We start from the raw sequence: 17,273 nt of genomic DNA, 5'->3' as shown, positions 1-17,273 counted from the left end.
TTTATTTATTTGAGAGAGAGAGTGTGTGCGCATGTGCACAAGCTGTGGGGAGGGGCATCAGGAAAGGGCGAAGCAGACTCCCCGCTGAGCAGGGAGCCCTATGCGGGACTCGATCCCAGGACCCTGAGATCACAACCTAAGCCAAAGGCAGGAGCTTTGCTGACCGAGCCACTCAGGCACTCCTGAAGTTTTCTTTAAACACAGTCACTACGACTTGTTTACGTGTTGTCTCAGGCTGTTCTCACCCAACAGTGGCAGAGAGGAGTAGTCGTGATAGAAACTATACAGCTGACAAAACCTTGAGAATTTGCTCTCTGGTTGTATCAGCCACTGTCCTCCAGAGAAGCAGAACCGATAGGATGTGTGTATCCACAGAGAGAGCTTTATTTTCAGGAATCAGCTCATGTACTTACGAAGGCGGCAAGTCCAAAATCTGCAGGGTAGGCCAGCAGGCTGGAAACCCAGGGGCAGGCTGATGTTACAGCTCGAGTCCACAGGCCGTCTTCTTGCTTTTTTCTGTGTCCTGCATCCCTGGTGTCCCTTCTTATAAGGACTCTGCACCTGTGGGATCAGGGCCCCACCTCCATGACCTCGTTTTACCTTAATCACCTCTTTAAAGGACCTGCCTCCAAACGCAGTCACACTGGGGGTTAGGGCTTTAACGTATGAGTTTTTAGGGGTACAATTCAGTCCCTAATACTGGTCCTTTTGTGGAAGAAGTAGCCTGTGATGAAGATCATGAGCATGGATGTCAGACAGGTCTGGCTCTACCCTCAGTAGCTGTGTACTCTTGGCAAAATATTAATGTTGCCACCCCCTCTGTTCTCATTTTGGGAACAGGACAATAAAATCTCTCCTGGCGTCGTCTAGAGAGTTCAGTGATGTGCCTGTGTGTGCTTTAGCTCAGGGCTCGGCACACAGCAAGTGCTCAAGAAATGGGGGCTCTTACTACGGTTTCCTGAGGTTTCAGGGAGCCTCTGCTCAGGGCTGGTGCCGGTCCCGAGCGTTCACGGCCCTCTCCCTGCCCTGGACCCCTTTCAGAGCCCCTCTGCACGCGCTTCATGGACTTTGTGTGCAAGAACCGCCAGCAATGCCTGTTCCACTCCATGGTGTGTGACGGGATCGTCCAGTGCCATGACGGCTCCGATGAGGATGCGACGTTTGCAGGCTGCTGTGAGTGGGGCGGACGGGGAGGGGACCGAATCCCTGGAGATGCCGTGGAGGGTTGGGCCACTGTGGTTCACGGGTCTCACTCGAGTGTCCAATCTGGCCCTTTCTGAGAAAGGCTTACTCTCTGTTGCTTCCAAAGGTTTGCTTTTTGGTGGTTGGTGTGTGTATGAGGGGAAGGCGTGGAGGGACCCTTCTCCCACGGGCCATCCCTGTGCACCTGTCACCCTGTAGCACCCTTGCCTGGCCCCGGTGGTCTTCGTTGCACTAGTCACCACTTGGCATGCCGTATATTTATTTCATTATTTGACTGCCTGTCTCTCCTTGCTGTAATGTGGGCCTCATGAGAGCAGGGCTTCTGTTTTGTTCACTGCGTAGATCTACTCCTAAAACAGGCCCTACCAGCGGTGGCTACTCCTTCTAGTCTGCTCGGGCCACCATCACCAAAGACCACAGCCTGGGTGGCCGAAACAGCAGACGTGTATTTCTCATAGTTCCGGGGGCTCCAGTTTGAGGTTGAGATGTCGGTCGGATTGGTTCTTCTGCAGCCCCCCTCCTGAGCTTGCTGAAGGCTGCCGTATGCCTCAGCCCTCACGTGGTCTCCCCTCTACGCCTGTCTGTGTCCTGCTTTCCTTTTCTCAGAAGGACCCTACTCCTATCAGATTAGGGTCCCTTGTGACCTCACTGTAACTTAATCACCTCTTTAAAGACCCTGTTTCCAAATACAGTCACCTTCTGAGCTACTGGGGGTTAGGCCTTCAAGTGGCTTTTGCCATCCTGGAGCCCTGTAGCTGGCCTGTCTCTTGGTGGAGGTTCTTTCCCCTTGCGTCCTACCTTGAGCCCTGCAGGATGGCAGCAGCCTGGAACTTAGGGATGCTTGTTCCTTATCTAGCGGAAGACCCCGAGTTCCACAAGGTTTGTGATGAGTTCAGTTTCCAGTGCCAGAACGGAGTGTGCATCAGCCTGATTTGGAAGTGCGACGGCATGGATGACTGTGGTGACTACTCCGATGAAGCCAACTGTGGTAAGATGCTGGACCTTCAGCCTCTCGTCCCTAATCTCCGGGTCCCAGTGACGCCTGTGGTTAAGGAGGCCGTTCTCAGCTCACTGCCATGCAGGCTGTGCCTTCTCCTGCCCCACCACTGGTTCCCCTGTAAGGAATTGAGTCTTCAAAGTGGCAGCCTGCCCCCAGGAGGTGTTGGGGGATGTTTATTCCCGTTCCTTTTCTTTTCCCAGTTGGGAAGTTCACATTATGCCTAAGGAATATGGTAGATGAATGATGGTGAATATTTTGGAGGGTGTTCCCCAAATGTGCTTATTATAGATGCCACAACTTTATAGAGTCCTGTCATCATGGGGCTGTCACCGATAGTTATGTCATTCCTTTGGTAAAGTGTCAAAAAGTTGGGTATTATTTGTAAGGTCTAGAAGGGTGGCTCAGAGAAGCATGAGTTGGGATCCAGGAAGAAGGGCTCGGGTCCAAGAAGCTGCCCCACCTGTACCGGGTAGGGTTGTGCAAGCTGCCCCCCGGGGACATGGGCATTGAGAAGGTCGTGTCTATCTTTTTAGCATTTGTGTTCACACGGGTACTGGGCAACTAATTGATGGTGTGTGTGCTTAACCTCCCCAGAAAACCCCACAGAAGCCCCGAACTGCTCCCGCTACTTCCAGTTCCGCTGTGAGAATGGCCACTGCATCCCCAACAGGTGGAAATGTGACGGGGAGAACGACTGCGGGGACTGGTCTGATGAGAAGGACTGCGGAGGTGAGGGTCCTGGGTCAGCCTTCAGCCCGTAGGCAGGACACAGCAGACACACTGCCGCCTTTCTGCACAGCATAGAATCTTATCTCCTCAGTGCTGGGCTCGTTCGGCGATTTTGGGGGGTGTAACTGTCTGAGTGCCTCTCTGTCTCCTCCCACTCCGAAAACCAGTGTGGTTGGTTTCTCCTGTTTCTAGGGTCACGCTTGCCATATTTGCAGGCCACAGCAAGCGCTGTGCAGCCTGGCAAGTGCAGGCATGGCCTGCGGACCAGCAGCGTCCACGTCTGCTTGGAGCTGGTTAGAAACACAGAGTCTTTAACCCCCACCCTAGGCCTCCCTTCTGAATCCACACTTTAACAAGATCTCTAGGCAATAGGGGTACCACGCTGCATCTGGGGAGCACTGGTGTGGAATGCATCCTCCTGACTTTCCTTTTAGGCATCCTCCTCTCTGAACTAGGTCTTGGGGGAGCTGCGATGGAGCTGTAACTGGAACGGTGTGTGGCCTCCGTGGGAGCTCCCCCATCCACCCTGTGCATTCTGAGTCCTGTGCCTTGCATCAGCCTGCAAAGGCATCAAGCCCCTGTTGAGCTCCTGCAAGAGCAAACTCCCTCAGCCCCAGTCCCATCAAATAGGTTATAGGTGATTCTGCTCCAAAAAAGGGAAGAGGTTGCAGCCTATTCTGATGCCCTAATTATGAATGATTTTTTAGATGATTTTTTAGATGAGCGGCTGTTCAGAACTGTGCCTGACCCTGACCCTCCCAGGGCTGGGGCAGCTAAAACGGGGACGTCTGCACTGAGTTTGGGGCACATTTTGCTCTGAGATGAAGCGTCTTGTAACACTTTGGGTGTTCTTGCTTGCTTGTGTCTTGCACAGATTTACATATCCTTCCCTCCCCTACTCCCGGGCCCTCCACGTGTCTGCCCAATTACTACCGCTGCAGCAGCGGGGCGTGCGTGATGGACAGCTGGGTGTGCGACGGGTACCGGGATTGTGCCGACGGCTCGGATGAAGAAGCCTGCCCCTCGCCCGGTGAGTGCGGCGCCTGCCTGCGGGGAGCGGACCTTTGGGGGGTACGCCCTGGATACTGGGTGTCCCCTGCCTTCTGGGCCCCCGTGCTCTGTTGGCCGGGCTGCTGCTCACCTCCAGAGCGGGGACACCCGTGGCTCTGGGAGCTGGAGGGTCTCACCTCCTCGAACCGCCTTGTGATCCTCCTGCACGGAAAGGCCAGCCGCCCTGCTTCCCGCCCTGGCTGCGGTGGGCCACTGTGCTTCCTCCTCGGGGGCATCACAGTGGGGGCCACCAGGGGCGTGTTTGCCTGCCTATCAGACTCTCAACCTCCGTGCTGGCCTTTGGCGGCCGTCCTTCGAAAGGAGGGTGAGCACTGCCATCTAGTGGCCGAACGCAGAGGCACCCGGAGCGCGGCCCGTCGCCCTGTTGGGGGGAGGCGAGGTGGGCCCTGCGCCCCCGGCTCGTGCGTGGCCCTCGCTGCGGCCCAGCACGGGTGAGGGTGCTGCGTCCTTTCCTGGGCCGGATTCTATTTCAAACTCGGTTAGCGTAAGAGAGTGGACAGTTGTCCTCTACGCTTTGCAGATCCTGTTCCTAGCAAACTTCTAGGTCGGCAGTCAGTTTCCTCCTTGAAAACGAATTGGTCCCCTTGCTTCGCTGTTTAGAAATCGTCAGTGGTGTCCCCTTGTCCGGAAGACAGATCCCAACCCTGGAGTCCCGTTTCAAGGCCCTTCCGTACCCGCCGTTCCTTGGTGCTTCGGGCCTGCTGCTTCCACGTTTTCCCTGTTAATACTCCTTCGGCAGCGTTTCTGCCTCATGAGACCTGTGTCCTCCCTGACCTTACCTTCCCACTGGCCCCCTCTCCGTGAGACCCGCTGTCCGTCCCAGCAGACAGGAGCCCAGATTTTGTAGCTAAGAGAGACCTTGATATATCACTGGTGATCATCAAAGGACGTTCCCATACTAGACCACCTGTAATGGGATCACGTGGGGGTGTTTGTAAAAAAATGCAGAATTAGGATTTCTGTGTGGAGCTCAGGAGCTCCCCACGTGATGGGTAGGGTCACCAAAGTTTGAGATTCCCACTTGGAGCAAGTGCACCATTACTTTCTCCCACAAGCCCACCCCTGTGGAGCTATCACTGGGTCCTGTCAGGGTCCTGATCTCTGTTCCAGTCTCATACCCACCTGTTGTCCTTTTGATTCTTCCCTATGATCCGCCGTGCGCTGCTTTCTGGTTGTCGCCTGCACGGGAATCTTTCTTTTCCAAACAATTATACAGACCTCATGTCTTGAGATCGTGCTGCCTACTACGTTGAATCCCCCACTGTGTTTATTACAGTAATAGGCAAATAGTCACCATCCTGTAAATGCTTCTCAATTGAAAACAAATTGTGTAAAAAAATAAATTTTTCTTATCTCTTGGAACACCTGTTCCAAGACCCACCTATCTATCTGTTGAGTGACTTGATTCTTCTCTCAAAATCTTTTTTTGCTTTATTGAAACTCTGTAAAAGGTATTAACAGGCTCTAGCAAACCCCGCCTCATCCAGGGAGCAGATCCTATTTCGATCTTTCATTCAACTCCTGTGATTTCTTTTGTATGTACGTCATCAGTACAAATTTAATTTGAGTTGTCTCTCGCTCGCAGGTCTGGTTTCTGCACTGCAAGTCTCCTAACTGGTCTCTGGGCCTTGTGCTCTCCCCTGTGCAGTTAGCCTTCCGACAGGCTGCATCCGGATGCATGATCATGTCTTCCCCAGTCTGGAACCTTCTGCAGCCCCCTGACCGTCCAAGCGTTAGTGCCATGAGGGGCCTCGGCCTGGCTTTCTGGCCTCATTTTTTACCGCTTGTCCCCAGGCACCCTGTTTTAGCAGAGTGGTTCTAGGGGCCGGAGGGGCCCCTTTGAAAATCCAGTTAAAACCATGGGATACACACAGGATCCCAAAGTTAGTAATTGGTTTTTGTAGTTTTATTTGTTAGCACAGGTTACCATGTGCCATTTGGTAATGCTTTCCCCGTCCCGGTAGCCTCCGAGGGCTGCCTTCCACAAGATCACCGTATCACTCATTTCTCAGCCCCACAGTTTCTCTTGGGGGCGTCCCTTCTAATAGCCCGAGCCCTCATCTCTGTGCTGAGTTCTCTCTGCCTGCTGTGTGCCCCTCCCCTGGGTCTTCACTGCCCTCCTTGGGAGTCCCGTTGCCTTTCTCCTGGTGTAGATTCATGGTTTCCTGGGTCTCGAGTCTTTTCTTGCTTTACTCCTTGTGTTGTTGGAGCACACCCTTTAGCAGTTCTATCAGGTGTTGAATATGGTGGCAGGGTGGCCAGGGACCCAGAGAGGACAGCCTTCAGTTTGTCTCCTGAGCTGCTGCTTGGGCTTGTGCTGGTTGCTCTCTATGCAACCTGGGCCCCACGTGGCTTGCCGGATGCGGCTTCTCCATCCCAAGGACTTGTTTTATTTCTGTCCTGTTGGAGCTACTGCTTTCTATATCCCAGATTTCTTTCCCTCTCTCGCTTTCCCTTCCCTCCCTCCTTCTGTCTCTGTGTCTCTCGTCTCTCTCTCTCTCTTTTTTTTTAAGTTTAATCCCATTTTTTGGTAGAGCACATTTTCCAGAAGGTTCCCTGGGAAAGGGAACGTGGGAGGCACCAATGAGGTCTTGCTTATCTGAAAGTGTTTTCCTTCTGTCTTCAGATGTGAGTGATCGTTGTTGGTGTGGGTTTGGAAATCTAGGTTGCCAGTAATGCTCCTTCCTAATTTTGGAGGTATTGCTCCACTGTGATCGAGCAGGTCTTGGGAAATCCAAAGCATTTGATTCAGAACTTTTGCATGTCACGTGTTTTTACTCTCTGGAAGCTTATAGGGTTATTCCCTTTGGCCCCGGTGTTTTGAAATTCCACAACGAGGTGCTTTGATGTGGGTCCCTCTCCATCATTGTAGTGGATGGACACACTGACTGGCTCTTTCATTCCAGAAACTTCCGTGTTTGAGTTTGGGGAATTTTTCTTGAAATATTCTTTTTTTAATATGTATTTTATACATTTGATTTGCCAACATATAGTGTAACACCATTGAAATATTTTTTGAATGATCTTTTCTGTTTTTTCTTTCTTCCTGGAACTCTCGTCATTCATACTTTAAATCTACTGATGTGGTCCTGTCCCTTTTCAATTTTTTAATTTATCTCTTTCTTCCTCCACCCCTCCGCTCCCCTGGCTCTGTTTTCTGGGAGATTCAGCTCTATCTTCCAGCTCTGCTTCTGAGTTTTCCATTACAATTACATGGTTTTATTTTTAGGAGCTTTGGCATTTCTAGTACTATTCCTTTTTCATGACATCTTGTCCTTTTTTCATGCAGAAATCTATATTCTTTCGTTCTGAGCGTAGTAAGGATATTTACATTTGAGAATTTCTTCTTATTAACTCACTATTACCTCCAAATTTTATTTTTTGCAGGGAAGGGGTGTGTGCCCATTTCTATCTTTCATGTCAAAGGTTTTCCCCAAATAATCCTGGCTTCCTTGTGTCTGAGGGTGGTGATAAAAACACAAGAGATTCTGCACATGGGTCGGCCTGCTGGCTCTGAGTTTCATGGTTGGGCTATTTGTTGGGGAACTCTTGATCTGGGTTGCTTGAGGATTTGCTCCGAGGCTGCTCAGTTTCCTCAGAGAAGATTTGTACGTCCTCCTGTCTAGAGAATAAATATGTCCCTGCCAGGGCTTATGAGGACGGGGACCAGGGCCCCACATTCAGCAATCTGCGGGTTTACCCCCTCTCTTCCGTATGACAGTCTTGTTCTTCATTAGGCCTGTCTAACCAGCCTTTTTACCCTCCAGGTAACAGTCCTCTAGGCTTTTGTGGGTGTGACATCCGGGGTGATTGCCTCATGGGGCTGGTAGGGCCAGGGGATGCAAGGGGTCTTGCTGCTACTCAAACACTCTTCAGTTCCCTTCCTGTCTTTCTCCCTCTTCTCTGCCAGTTCAGAGATGCCACTTTCCAGCTTTTTGAAGATTCTGTGATGTCTATCTTGTGGGTTCTTTGCTTTGTGCTGTGACTACTTAGGATGGGGTACAGCCTCCTCTGGTCTCTTGAGTCACTTACCACTGTCTGCGTCCTGGCTTCCAAATTCAGTGGCTGTGTCTGGTCGATCTGCCTTCCTTATCCAGAGCTCACATGTTGTGTCTCCATGTCCCCACTGAAATTCCGAAAACACTGGAGGTCCCTGAACTTCCTAATGTGTTGAGTGGTTGCTCTTGTTGGCCAGCTCCCTGGCTACCAAAAAGTGAATTTTCAAAATCTTTTCTTCCAGCAAATGTCACTACTGCCTCTGTTCCCACTCACCGTGGGCTCTGTGACCGATTTGAATTTGAATGCCGCCAACCAAAGAAATGTATCCCCAACTGGAAGCGCTGTGATGGCCACCAGGATTGCCAGGATGGCCAGGACGAGGCCAACTGCCGTGAGTAGTCTCAGAGGAATTCACCACTCGGGGAGGATTTCTAGAGAGCAGGAGACCCCATTACTTATGCTTTGTTTCTCATAATAACCTTGTGATTTTGCTATTATCTCCATTTTAGAGATAGGAAAATCAGCTTCAGAGAAGAACACCTCGTCAGTACCAGACTGGGATATCTATTTAGTAATTTTTTTCTGCCCCCAAAGCTTGTGAAGTCATGCCACGTTCAAAGTTCTTATAGTGAAATACTCTGAAATAACAGGGGGAGTCCAGGGAGTAGGGTAAAATTCAGATGGACCTTTGGGACGTCAAAATCACAGGGCAGATTGACCCCACGTTTCCCAAAATCAGAGTAGGAACATTTCAGCCAAACAAGTAACCGCACAGTAAGATGAGCTTTGAAAATAATTAACAGGGGCACTTGGGTGGCTCAGTGGTTGAGCGTCTGCCTTCAGCTCAAGGCGTGATCCGGAGGTTCTGGGATCCAGACCTACACTGGGCTCCCTGCCAGGAGCCTGCTTCTTCCTCTGCCTGTGTCTCTGCCTCTCTCTCTGTGTCTCTCATGAATAAATAAATAAAATCTTTAAAAAAAAAAAAGAAAAAAGAATTAACAGAGGCAATAAAATAGGATCTTCCTCCTGAGTGAGATTAAATCATTAGTTGGTATTCTTTAAATAAGTTTCTTTAACCTGCTCCAAATTGGCCTCATTCATAAGGATGTTGCTAGGTTAGGGGTCTTAAAATCAAGATGTGCTCTATTTCCAGTCTTCTTCCATCCGTTAGTCTGAGAGCCCTGTCAAAAAAGGAAGTGAGATTAGCATGACGGGATCGTTCTTAGAGAAGCTGGCCCCCGAAGGCCACCACGTTCTCTTCCAGCACCTGTGAATCATCTGTTTAATTATCAGCTTAAGAATTTTCAGAGATTAATAGCAACCGTATTCTCCATTTCTAAAACCTATGTTTTCCCACTTTAAAACAAATATCGAGACGTGTTTTGTAAAGAAACCTCAAACGTCCACCTGCTTTACTACTCACCTGTTGTTTGGATATATTTTATCATGTGGAATAATTCTGGCATGGGGATCTTAGTATTTTTCTAAAACAATGCCCTTCATGGAGTTTCTTCCTGACTATTTTTTTTTTATTTTTATTTTTTTAAATTTATTTTTTATTGGTGTTCAATTTACTAACATACAGAATAACCCCCAGTGCCCGTCACCCATTCACTCCCACCCCCCGCCCTCCTCCCCTTCTACCACCCCTAGTTCGTTTCCCAGAGTTAGCAGTCTTTACGTTCTGTCTCCCTTTCTGATATTTCCCACACATTTCTTCTCCCTTCCCTTATATTCCTTTTCACTATTATTTATATTCCCCAAATGAATGAGAACATATAATGTTTGTCCTTCACCGACTGACTTATTTCACTCAGCATAATACCCTCCAGTTCCATCCACGTTGAAGCAAATGGTGGGTATTTGTCATTTCTAATAGCTGACTAATATTCCATTGTATACATAAACCACATCTTCTTTATCCATTCATCCTTCGTTGGACACCGAGGCTCCTTCCACAGTTTGGCTATCGTGGCCATTGCTGCTATAAACATTGGGGTGCAGGTGTCCCGGCGTTTCATTGCATTTGTATCTTTGGGGTAAATCCCCAACAGTGCAATTGCTGGGTCGTAGGGCAGGTATATTTTTAACTGTTTGAGGAACCTCCACACAGTTTTCCAGAGTGGCTGCACCAGTTCACATTCCCACCAACAGTGTAAGAGGGTTCCCTTTTCTCCGCATCCTCTCCAACATTTGTTGTTTCCTGCCTCTTCTTGACTATTTTATATGAAATGACCTCTGCCCATCATTCTGTTACTATTTCTTTCTTTAGGTTTTTTTGTAGTCTTTAATCACTATCTAAAATAACAGAGTTGTTTATGTATTTGCTGTTTCTCTCAATAGAAAGTAAGCTCTGTGAGGGTAGGTCCTTTGTTTTACACATCACCGTATTCTTAGCATCTTGAAAGTACCTGATTCATGGTAGGCCCTCCATGTGAATATTCACTGGATGGGTGGATGGTTGGGTGGATGAGTGGATAGGTAGATGGATGGATGGGTGGATGGATAAATGGAGGGGTAGGTGGATGGGTGGTTAAGGGATGACTAGTTGAATGGATGGATAAATGGATGAGCGAATGGGTAGGTGGATAGATGGAAGGATGAATTCCATCTTGGGTTTCTTGTATTAGTGGGTCTCAAACGTTTTCTAAATGCTCTAATGCAATTTTATTTGTAACCAAGCCTCCTTTCCAAAACCCCAAGACACACCAATTCCAGCTCAGCTTGTAACAGGGCTCTATAATAAAATGATTTTCCAGAAGATGGAGGATTATAGTTTGTAAAAAGCCTCGCATTTCCTTTCTTTCACTGACAATAGCAGAGAGCCCTTTTAAAAGTATATTTAATTGAAGTCTGTACCTCCACACGAGAGACATGCAAAGTTTAATTCTTCCTTTGCATGAACACTTGCCAGTTGAGAATAGTTGTAACATTCCATCCCACCTGACCCCCTGAATCTTTTTGTCTCTAGGAACATATCTCTGGATCCATTATCCATTTCTCTTGACCATGCTGGTTCTCTCATGAGAACATTATCCAATTTTCTTTTTCTTTTTTTTTAACTTTTATTTATTTATGATAGTCACACACAGAGAGAGAGAGAGAGGCAGAGACATAGGCAGAGGAAGAAGCAGGCTCCATGCACCGGGAGCCCGACGTGGGACTCGATCCTGGGTCTCCAAGATCGCGCCCTGGGCCAAAGGCGGGCGCCAAACCGCTGCGCCACCCAGGGATCCCACATTATCCAATTTTCTACCTGCATCTCAAAGTGTGGTTTTTAGAAGTGGGTGCCATGCTTCAGACAGAAAACAGGATTCTTTGTTCTGAAAGTTCTAGAAGTTTGGAACCCTGGCCAATTCTAGTGAATCACTGTGAAGCTTACAAATTATTGCATCCACTCTAGGTCATTTGACCCCAAAGCTCTTCCTCTTCCTGAAGGTAGATTCCAGTTGTTAATGTCAAATAAGGAGGCATCACAGAGGCACTGTGGGGGTTATTACTCCTCATCCCAGAGGCATATTTTGAGTCAGAAGCTGACGAGCAGACACCACTTTTCCTAAATACGATCAACCGTCACCACAACGTGCCCTCCCCTGTGTTGCAGCCACACACAGCACCTTGACCTGCATGAGCAGGGAGTTCAAGTGTGAGGACGGCGAGGCCTGCATCGTGCTCTCCGAGCGCTGCGATGGCTTCCTGGACTGCTCGGACGAGAGTGACGAGAGGGACTGCAGCGGTGAGTGCCACCCCTCCTCAGGCCCTGGGCTCAGCCTGGACCCCACGTGCACTCTGCCGGGAACCTTGTGAGCCTCTCCTCGGTCTGAAGACGAAATCCCTTTTTTGCCCAGTATTGGAGCACTCGGTGAATGAGGCTTGTCCTGCTCTGGTGTAGCTTGACCTCATCCCTGTGAGGGAAGCACTGGTCTTGCATTTGTTTTCTGTGGACGTGTCCCACGTCGTGTGGGTGCACCACGCTCCCAGGGCATCAGGCTTTGTGGTGGGATGAACACAGGCCTTCTGTCTGGAAGGCATTTGGTCATTGTCCTGGTCCTTTTGGGCTGCCATGATAGAACCCCACAGACCGAATGGCTTATAAACAACAGAAATTTTGAGAAGTACTCTGAGTTCTGGAGGCTGGAAGCCCAAGATCAGAGCACCAGCAGATTCCACGTCTGGTGAGGGCCTGTTTCCTTGTTCATAGACGGCCGTCTTCCCTCTGTCCTCACGTGGTGGCAGGGGTGAGGGAGCTCTCTGGGGCCGCGTTTATGAGGACACTGATCTCATTCGTGAAGACTTCCAAAGGCCCCACCTCCTAATCCCATCACGTTGGGGATTGGGTTTCAGCATATGAATTTTGTGGGACACGCACATTCGATCTGTAGCAGTGACATCCTGCTCTCACGTCATCCCTGGACCCATAGAACTCTGTTGAGAAACAGGCTTATCTCAGTACAGATGAGGAGGTGAAATGCAAGGAAAATATTGTGATTGGAAATTTAGGAGACCCTGGGAGAAGTTATATAGGGAGGTTTTCAAATCTTCATTCTTTTTTTCTGATCTCTTAAGATGCTGACCATAACCTGACAATCTAGATCATGGTAGGTCTCCCTAAAAATCAAGGGACCTCTGAGATCTTTTGAAACCCAAGGATTTGTGAGATACAACTTTCTTTCCCTTTCCCCCTTCATCTCTCTAGATGAACTAACTGTATACAAGGTACAGAATCTTCAGTGGACGGCCGACTTCTCTGGGGATGTCACTTTGACCTGGATACGGCCCAAGAAGATGCCCTCTGCTTCTTGTGTCTATAACGTCTACTACAGGTGAGTCCCGTCTTTGCCATGAGAGAAAAAAACAATGTTCTTATCACCACGGGGTGTTCTGTAACTCTTGTGTGTGCAGAGTGGCTCTTCATTAACTGAGGCTGGCGTCCCTGTGACCCCCCTGCCGCTTTGATGCCACAGTATCTTTCTTCTTTTGACCAGGGTGGTTGGAGAGGGCATTTGGAAGACCGTGGAGACCCACAGCAATAAAACAAACATGATATTAAAAGTCTTGAAGCCAGACACCACGTATCAGGTTAAAGTCCAGGTCCAGTGTCTGAGCAAAGTGCACAACACCAACGACTTCGTGACTCTGAGAACCCCAGAAGGATGTAAGTATTCTAGTTTATTTTTATGGCATGTCCAGGACCTTCTGTGGGATTTGCAGAGTTTCCCAAGGATGGTCAGGAGTGTGGGAACATAATGACATGTGCCTCACATACACAGAAGAGGTATAGTGGAGTTTAATGGTCCTGCCTGAGTTGTTGAGCATGCATTCCCCTTATTACGTCATGGGGTGTTTTGCCTCTGTCAGAAGTTAATTTCAGATCGTGCCCAACGTTGCCACCTTCTGCTTCTCCAGTTCCCGTCTCTACCTTCCCTTCCATGTATTTCCCAGCACTTGGTATTTGTGTAGATCATCACTGTTAAAATATGAGGCGTGTCAGGAGTATTAAGGCTTGGTTTTCAAGAATTTCACCAAAAGTCATATGCCCTAGAGAGTTCCTTGCTTCTTTGCCTTTCACGGTAGCTGACATCATTCCCAAGGTCTTGGGAACTTTCCATCTGTGAATGCCTGTGCTTACATTTGGGTTATGGTTGGAGGCACCCACATGAACTCGTGCAGATTTTAACATTCCTGCGGATGCTCACATGTAAAATAGTTACAGATGCATGTATGGAGGCAGGTTGGTATCACATATATAGTTCCTTGCTTTGTCAGCTGAGAGGGCCCAGACAGGTGATGCTTTAGTAGCGGTAAGCACATCTATCACTAAGATCTAGGCTTCCATGCCATTCTTTTTTTTTTAAAAAAAGGGGGGGGAGGAACCCCAGGGCTCCTTGAAGAAGGGGGTGATTCCAGCATGAGGGCAGGATAGCTACTAGGTGCACCTAGAGAAAGCAAGGAGGTTCTAGGCAGGACAAAACTCGCCAATACCTGTGCATTCTGATTTTGCTAAATTAACGTTTGCTTAGTAGAGCCCTGGGGTGTCCACAAAAGACTGCAAGGGAAAATTGAAATAGAGAAGTGTGTCATTCATAGGTCCCAGAGGAAGTCACAGCATACCCCATGTGACCCCTCGGGCACAGGTAAAGGCAGGATGCAGGCAGAGTGCAGGATCTGGGCACATGCTTTTTTTAGGATTGATGGGCATAGTACATTGGGGTTCCTGTGCTAAGGCTGCGTTGGTCAATCCAAGCCAAAAAAGAAGGGGGTTTGGATAAAGCTTTGTGGGGCTCACAGGGGAAGGTCCTGGGAGGCCGGGGAGACTTTATCGATAAACATGGGCAGATGGGAAGTCGTATCAGGAGCTCACATTTGCTTGTGAGTCCGCAGGCTGCCATCTGGAGCACACGCTTGCATAAGGGACCAGTGTCCATTTAGGATCCCTGCGGGCTGCTTGGCTGCACAAAATGGAAGCTGAGGCAGCAACACCGTGGAGAAGCTTAGCTAAATCCTTGACACTATGGAGCTGTCTTTGAAATAGGCCACTTGGTGGTTGTCTCTCCACAGCTCTTAGCTGAGCACCTCACGTTGCTCAGGTGTTATGTTAGATACTATAGGTGCAGAGATGAATGAGACACCGTCCTGCCAGGGCTCAAGTCTCCGATTGTTGATGAATATTCATTGTGTTAGTTTGCTGGGGCTGCCGTAACCAAGTACCGTAGACCGGGGGGCTGATACAACAGAAATTTATTTTCTCACAGTTCTAGAAGCTAGGAGTCTGAGATCAAGGTGCCAGCGGGGACGTTTCTTCTGAGGCCTCCCTCCCCAGTTTGTAGATAGCGTCTTCATCCTGTGTGCAGGAGGGTGGTGGGCAGTGTTCAACCCTTAACGTTCATCCTCTGTGCGTTATCGACGTGGATACGTCCTCTGCGTCAGAATCAAGTTTGACTAGAAAGTATTGTGAGTGGTTTTCATGTGTGGCTTCCAACCCGGCCCTGAGCAATCACAAAAGAGAAGATCAGAAATACCTTGACAGTGCCAGCACTAAAGTCACAGAGGAGCCCGCTTGGAAGGTGACCCCATTTGTTTGGGTATAGGTGTTCTGTGCTGTTAGAAAGTAAGTCTGTCTCATTCCTTTGTGGCCATGCCCACGATACTCGGGTTGGATGAGACGTCGAGGCAGCGGGCATTGACCTTGGCAATTAAGATCTGGGCACTGAAGGCCTAGCGCCAGCAGGTGATTGCAGCCCGCAGCCACATCATGGTGAGCCATCCACCCACATCACACTCGACTACGCCACGACCTGATGGGCACTCGGCACACCTCACATTCTGGAAGAGAGGACAGATTTGTCGATGGGAAGACCAAGCGTACAGCCTTTACTAGTGGACAGGTTCCAGTGCTAGCTCTAGATTCTTCTTAGTCTTTGTTCCCATCTCAGGAAAGTTCCTCCCATTTACCAGTACACAGATGGGTTTTAACCCCGAGTTGACTCTTTCCTAGTGCCAGACGCCCCTCAGAATCTCCAGCTGTCACTCCACAGGGAAGAGGAAGGCGTGATCGTGGCCCACTGGATCCCTCCCACCCACACCCATGGCCTCATTCGAGAGTACATTGTAAGTAACTTCTAGGAGTGGGCCGCGTGTGTCTGTGTGAACAGACTTCTGGGTCCTGCTGGAGCAGGAACGTGCTGTGTGTGACTAGGACTTGATTTGGAGAAGCCTGGTGAACAGCGATCCCACCCTCTAGAACATTTTGCATTTCACCCCTGCCCTCCTCCTGCCTCCTTATAAAGGTATCGGGATGTCTCGGACCATTGGTTGCCTTACTAATGATTTCTTCCTTTCACTGTAGGTGGAATACAGCAGGAGTGGTTCCAAGATGTGGGCCTCCCAGAGGGCTGTTAGCAACTTTACCGAAATAAAGAATTTGTTGGTCAACGCTCCGTATACGGTCAGAGTGAGTGTTAGCACCCACCTCAGCCTGTTGGGCAGTCCTAGGGCACGAGAACTCCGTGCTCACTTTTATGAGATTCTTACCACTCATCTGCTAGATCCCCAGCCCCTTGCTCTGGGACGTCATCATCTTGTCAGTCCCTTAAACCAGTGCCACGGAGAACTTGAAATCAGACTTCCCTTGGGTAGCCGAGAATTGATGGTAATGCAGCTTTGCCTGCTTCTAACCCAGATTTTCTGCTAGCGTGCCAGCTCCTACGCTTTTGCACCTACCACATTTCTGCTTCTCCTTAGCTGCAGGGTGATGCAGAGCTATGGTAAGTGGCGCTTACAAGCCACTGTCGTAGGGATCTGATGCCATATATCAATACCTTTAGCAGAAAAGAGGGAGATTTTGTGCAGAAAATGTTTGTTGGGACAGACTCTATGGCAATGATGATTTATCAGTTCCCTTTCTCATATGTGTGTATGTTTACATGTATCTGTATGGACCCACTGGGGCACACGCACCACCTCCCCTCCCCGCATAGAAGAACCTCAAGGTCTGTCAGTCAACAGAAATGCCATCACGTCCGCACCGTCGCGGCTCCCTCTGCCCAGATTCCTCTTGTCTCCTTGCCCCTGTTGTTGCAGTTGCCGGGACCTCTGAGGGTCCGGGATCCCCCTGCCTAGAATGCTTGCCCACCCTCATTGCCAGAGTCTCAGCCCCGTAGCTCATTCGGAACCCTTGCCGTAAGGTGTATTGCCTTCACCTTATACTAATCCATGTTCTGATTTGCAAAGGTGGCTGCGGTGACAAGCCGTGGAGTGGGAAACTGGAGCGACTCTAAATCCATTACCACCGTTAAAGGAAAAGGTACGTGATTTCAGCATTTGCAGATTTAGAGAAGATAGAAGCTTTTGGGAAAGGACATTCCGTGGGACTGGCAAATGGAGGAGCACAGATGAGAGAACTTCAGGCCACCTCCTTCCCCCCAACATGCACACGTTTCCAGGGGTTAGTGCTCTAGATAGAGTTTCTTTGGGGGCTGTCGAATGTACTCCTGCTCCTAGAGTGGAGCATTTCTTATGGTGCAAACGTACAGAGGGATTTCCAGAGACCAGCAAGCCCAGCTCTTGTGCTCATGCGCAAAATCCAAATCCAAAGTTCTCCTTCCCTCTTGTGATGGATACAGGTGATTTCGTACGTGTCTGTTCATGGTGTTTGTGAGAGCTCCACGCTGGGCCTTGTTAATTCCCCAATGACGCTGACAAACGATGTGTAGGCAGTAGTTTCTAGCACTGGAGCCGATCTCAGTGATAGCCGACGGCTTGCCAAGGGCCC

The 17,273-nt window shown here is 49.3% G+C and overlaps 1 protein-coding gene across 1 annotated transcript in view; it reads left to right on the top strand.

Annotated features, from left to right (window-relative positions):
- The window catches only part of SORL1 (sortilin related receptor 1), a 157,086-nt gene that overhangs the window by 115,961 nt on the left and 23,852 nt on the right, over window positions 1-17,273 (top strand). Inside the window, exons 28-38 of the mRNA XM_025465194.3 lie at window positions 1,042-1,173; window positions 2,060-2,191; window positions 2,798-2,932; window positions 3,807-3,962; window positions 8,244-8,393; window positions 11,607-11,738; window positions 12,699-12,825; window positions 12,988-13,157; window positions 15,498-15,610; window positions 15,849-15,953; window positions 16,733-16,805. Of these exons, the coding sequence (XP_025320979.3) occupies window positions 1,042-1,173; window positions 2,060-2,191; window positions 2,798-2,932; window positions 3,807-3,962; window positions 8,244-8,393; window positions 11,607-11,738; window positions 12,699-12,825; window positions 12,988-13,157; window positions 15,498-15,610; window positions 15,849-15,953; window positions 16,733-16,805 (1,425 nt within the window). The remainder of the gene's footprint in view (window positions 1-1,041; window positions 1,174-2,059; window positions 2,192-2,797; window positions 2,933-3,806; window positions 3,963-8,243; window positions 8,394-11,606; window positions 11,739-12,698; window positions 12,826-12,987; window positions 13,158-15,497; window positions 15,611-15,848; window positions 15,954-16,732; window positions 16,806-17,273) is intronic.

The sequence above is a fragment of the Canis lupus genome, chromosome 5, assembly GCF_003254725.2.
Source record: "Canis lupus dingo isolate Sandy chromosome 5, ASM325472v2, whole genome shotgun sequence".
Lineage (NCBI taxonomy): Eukaryota > Metazoa > Chordata > Mammalia > Carnivora > Canidae > Canis > Canis lupus.
The sequence above is the reverse complement of the archived record's forward strand: the minus strand, read 5'-3'. Positions and strand labels throughout refer to the sequence as shown.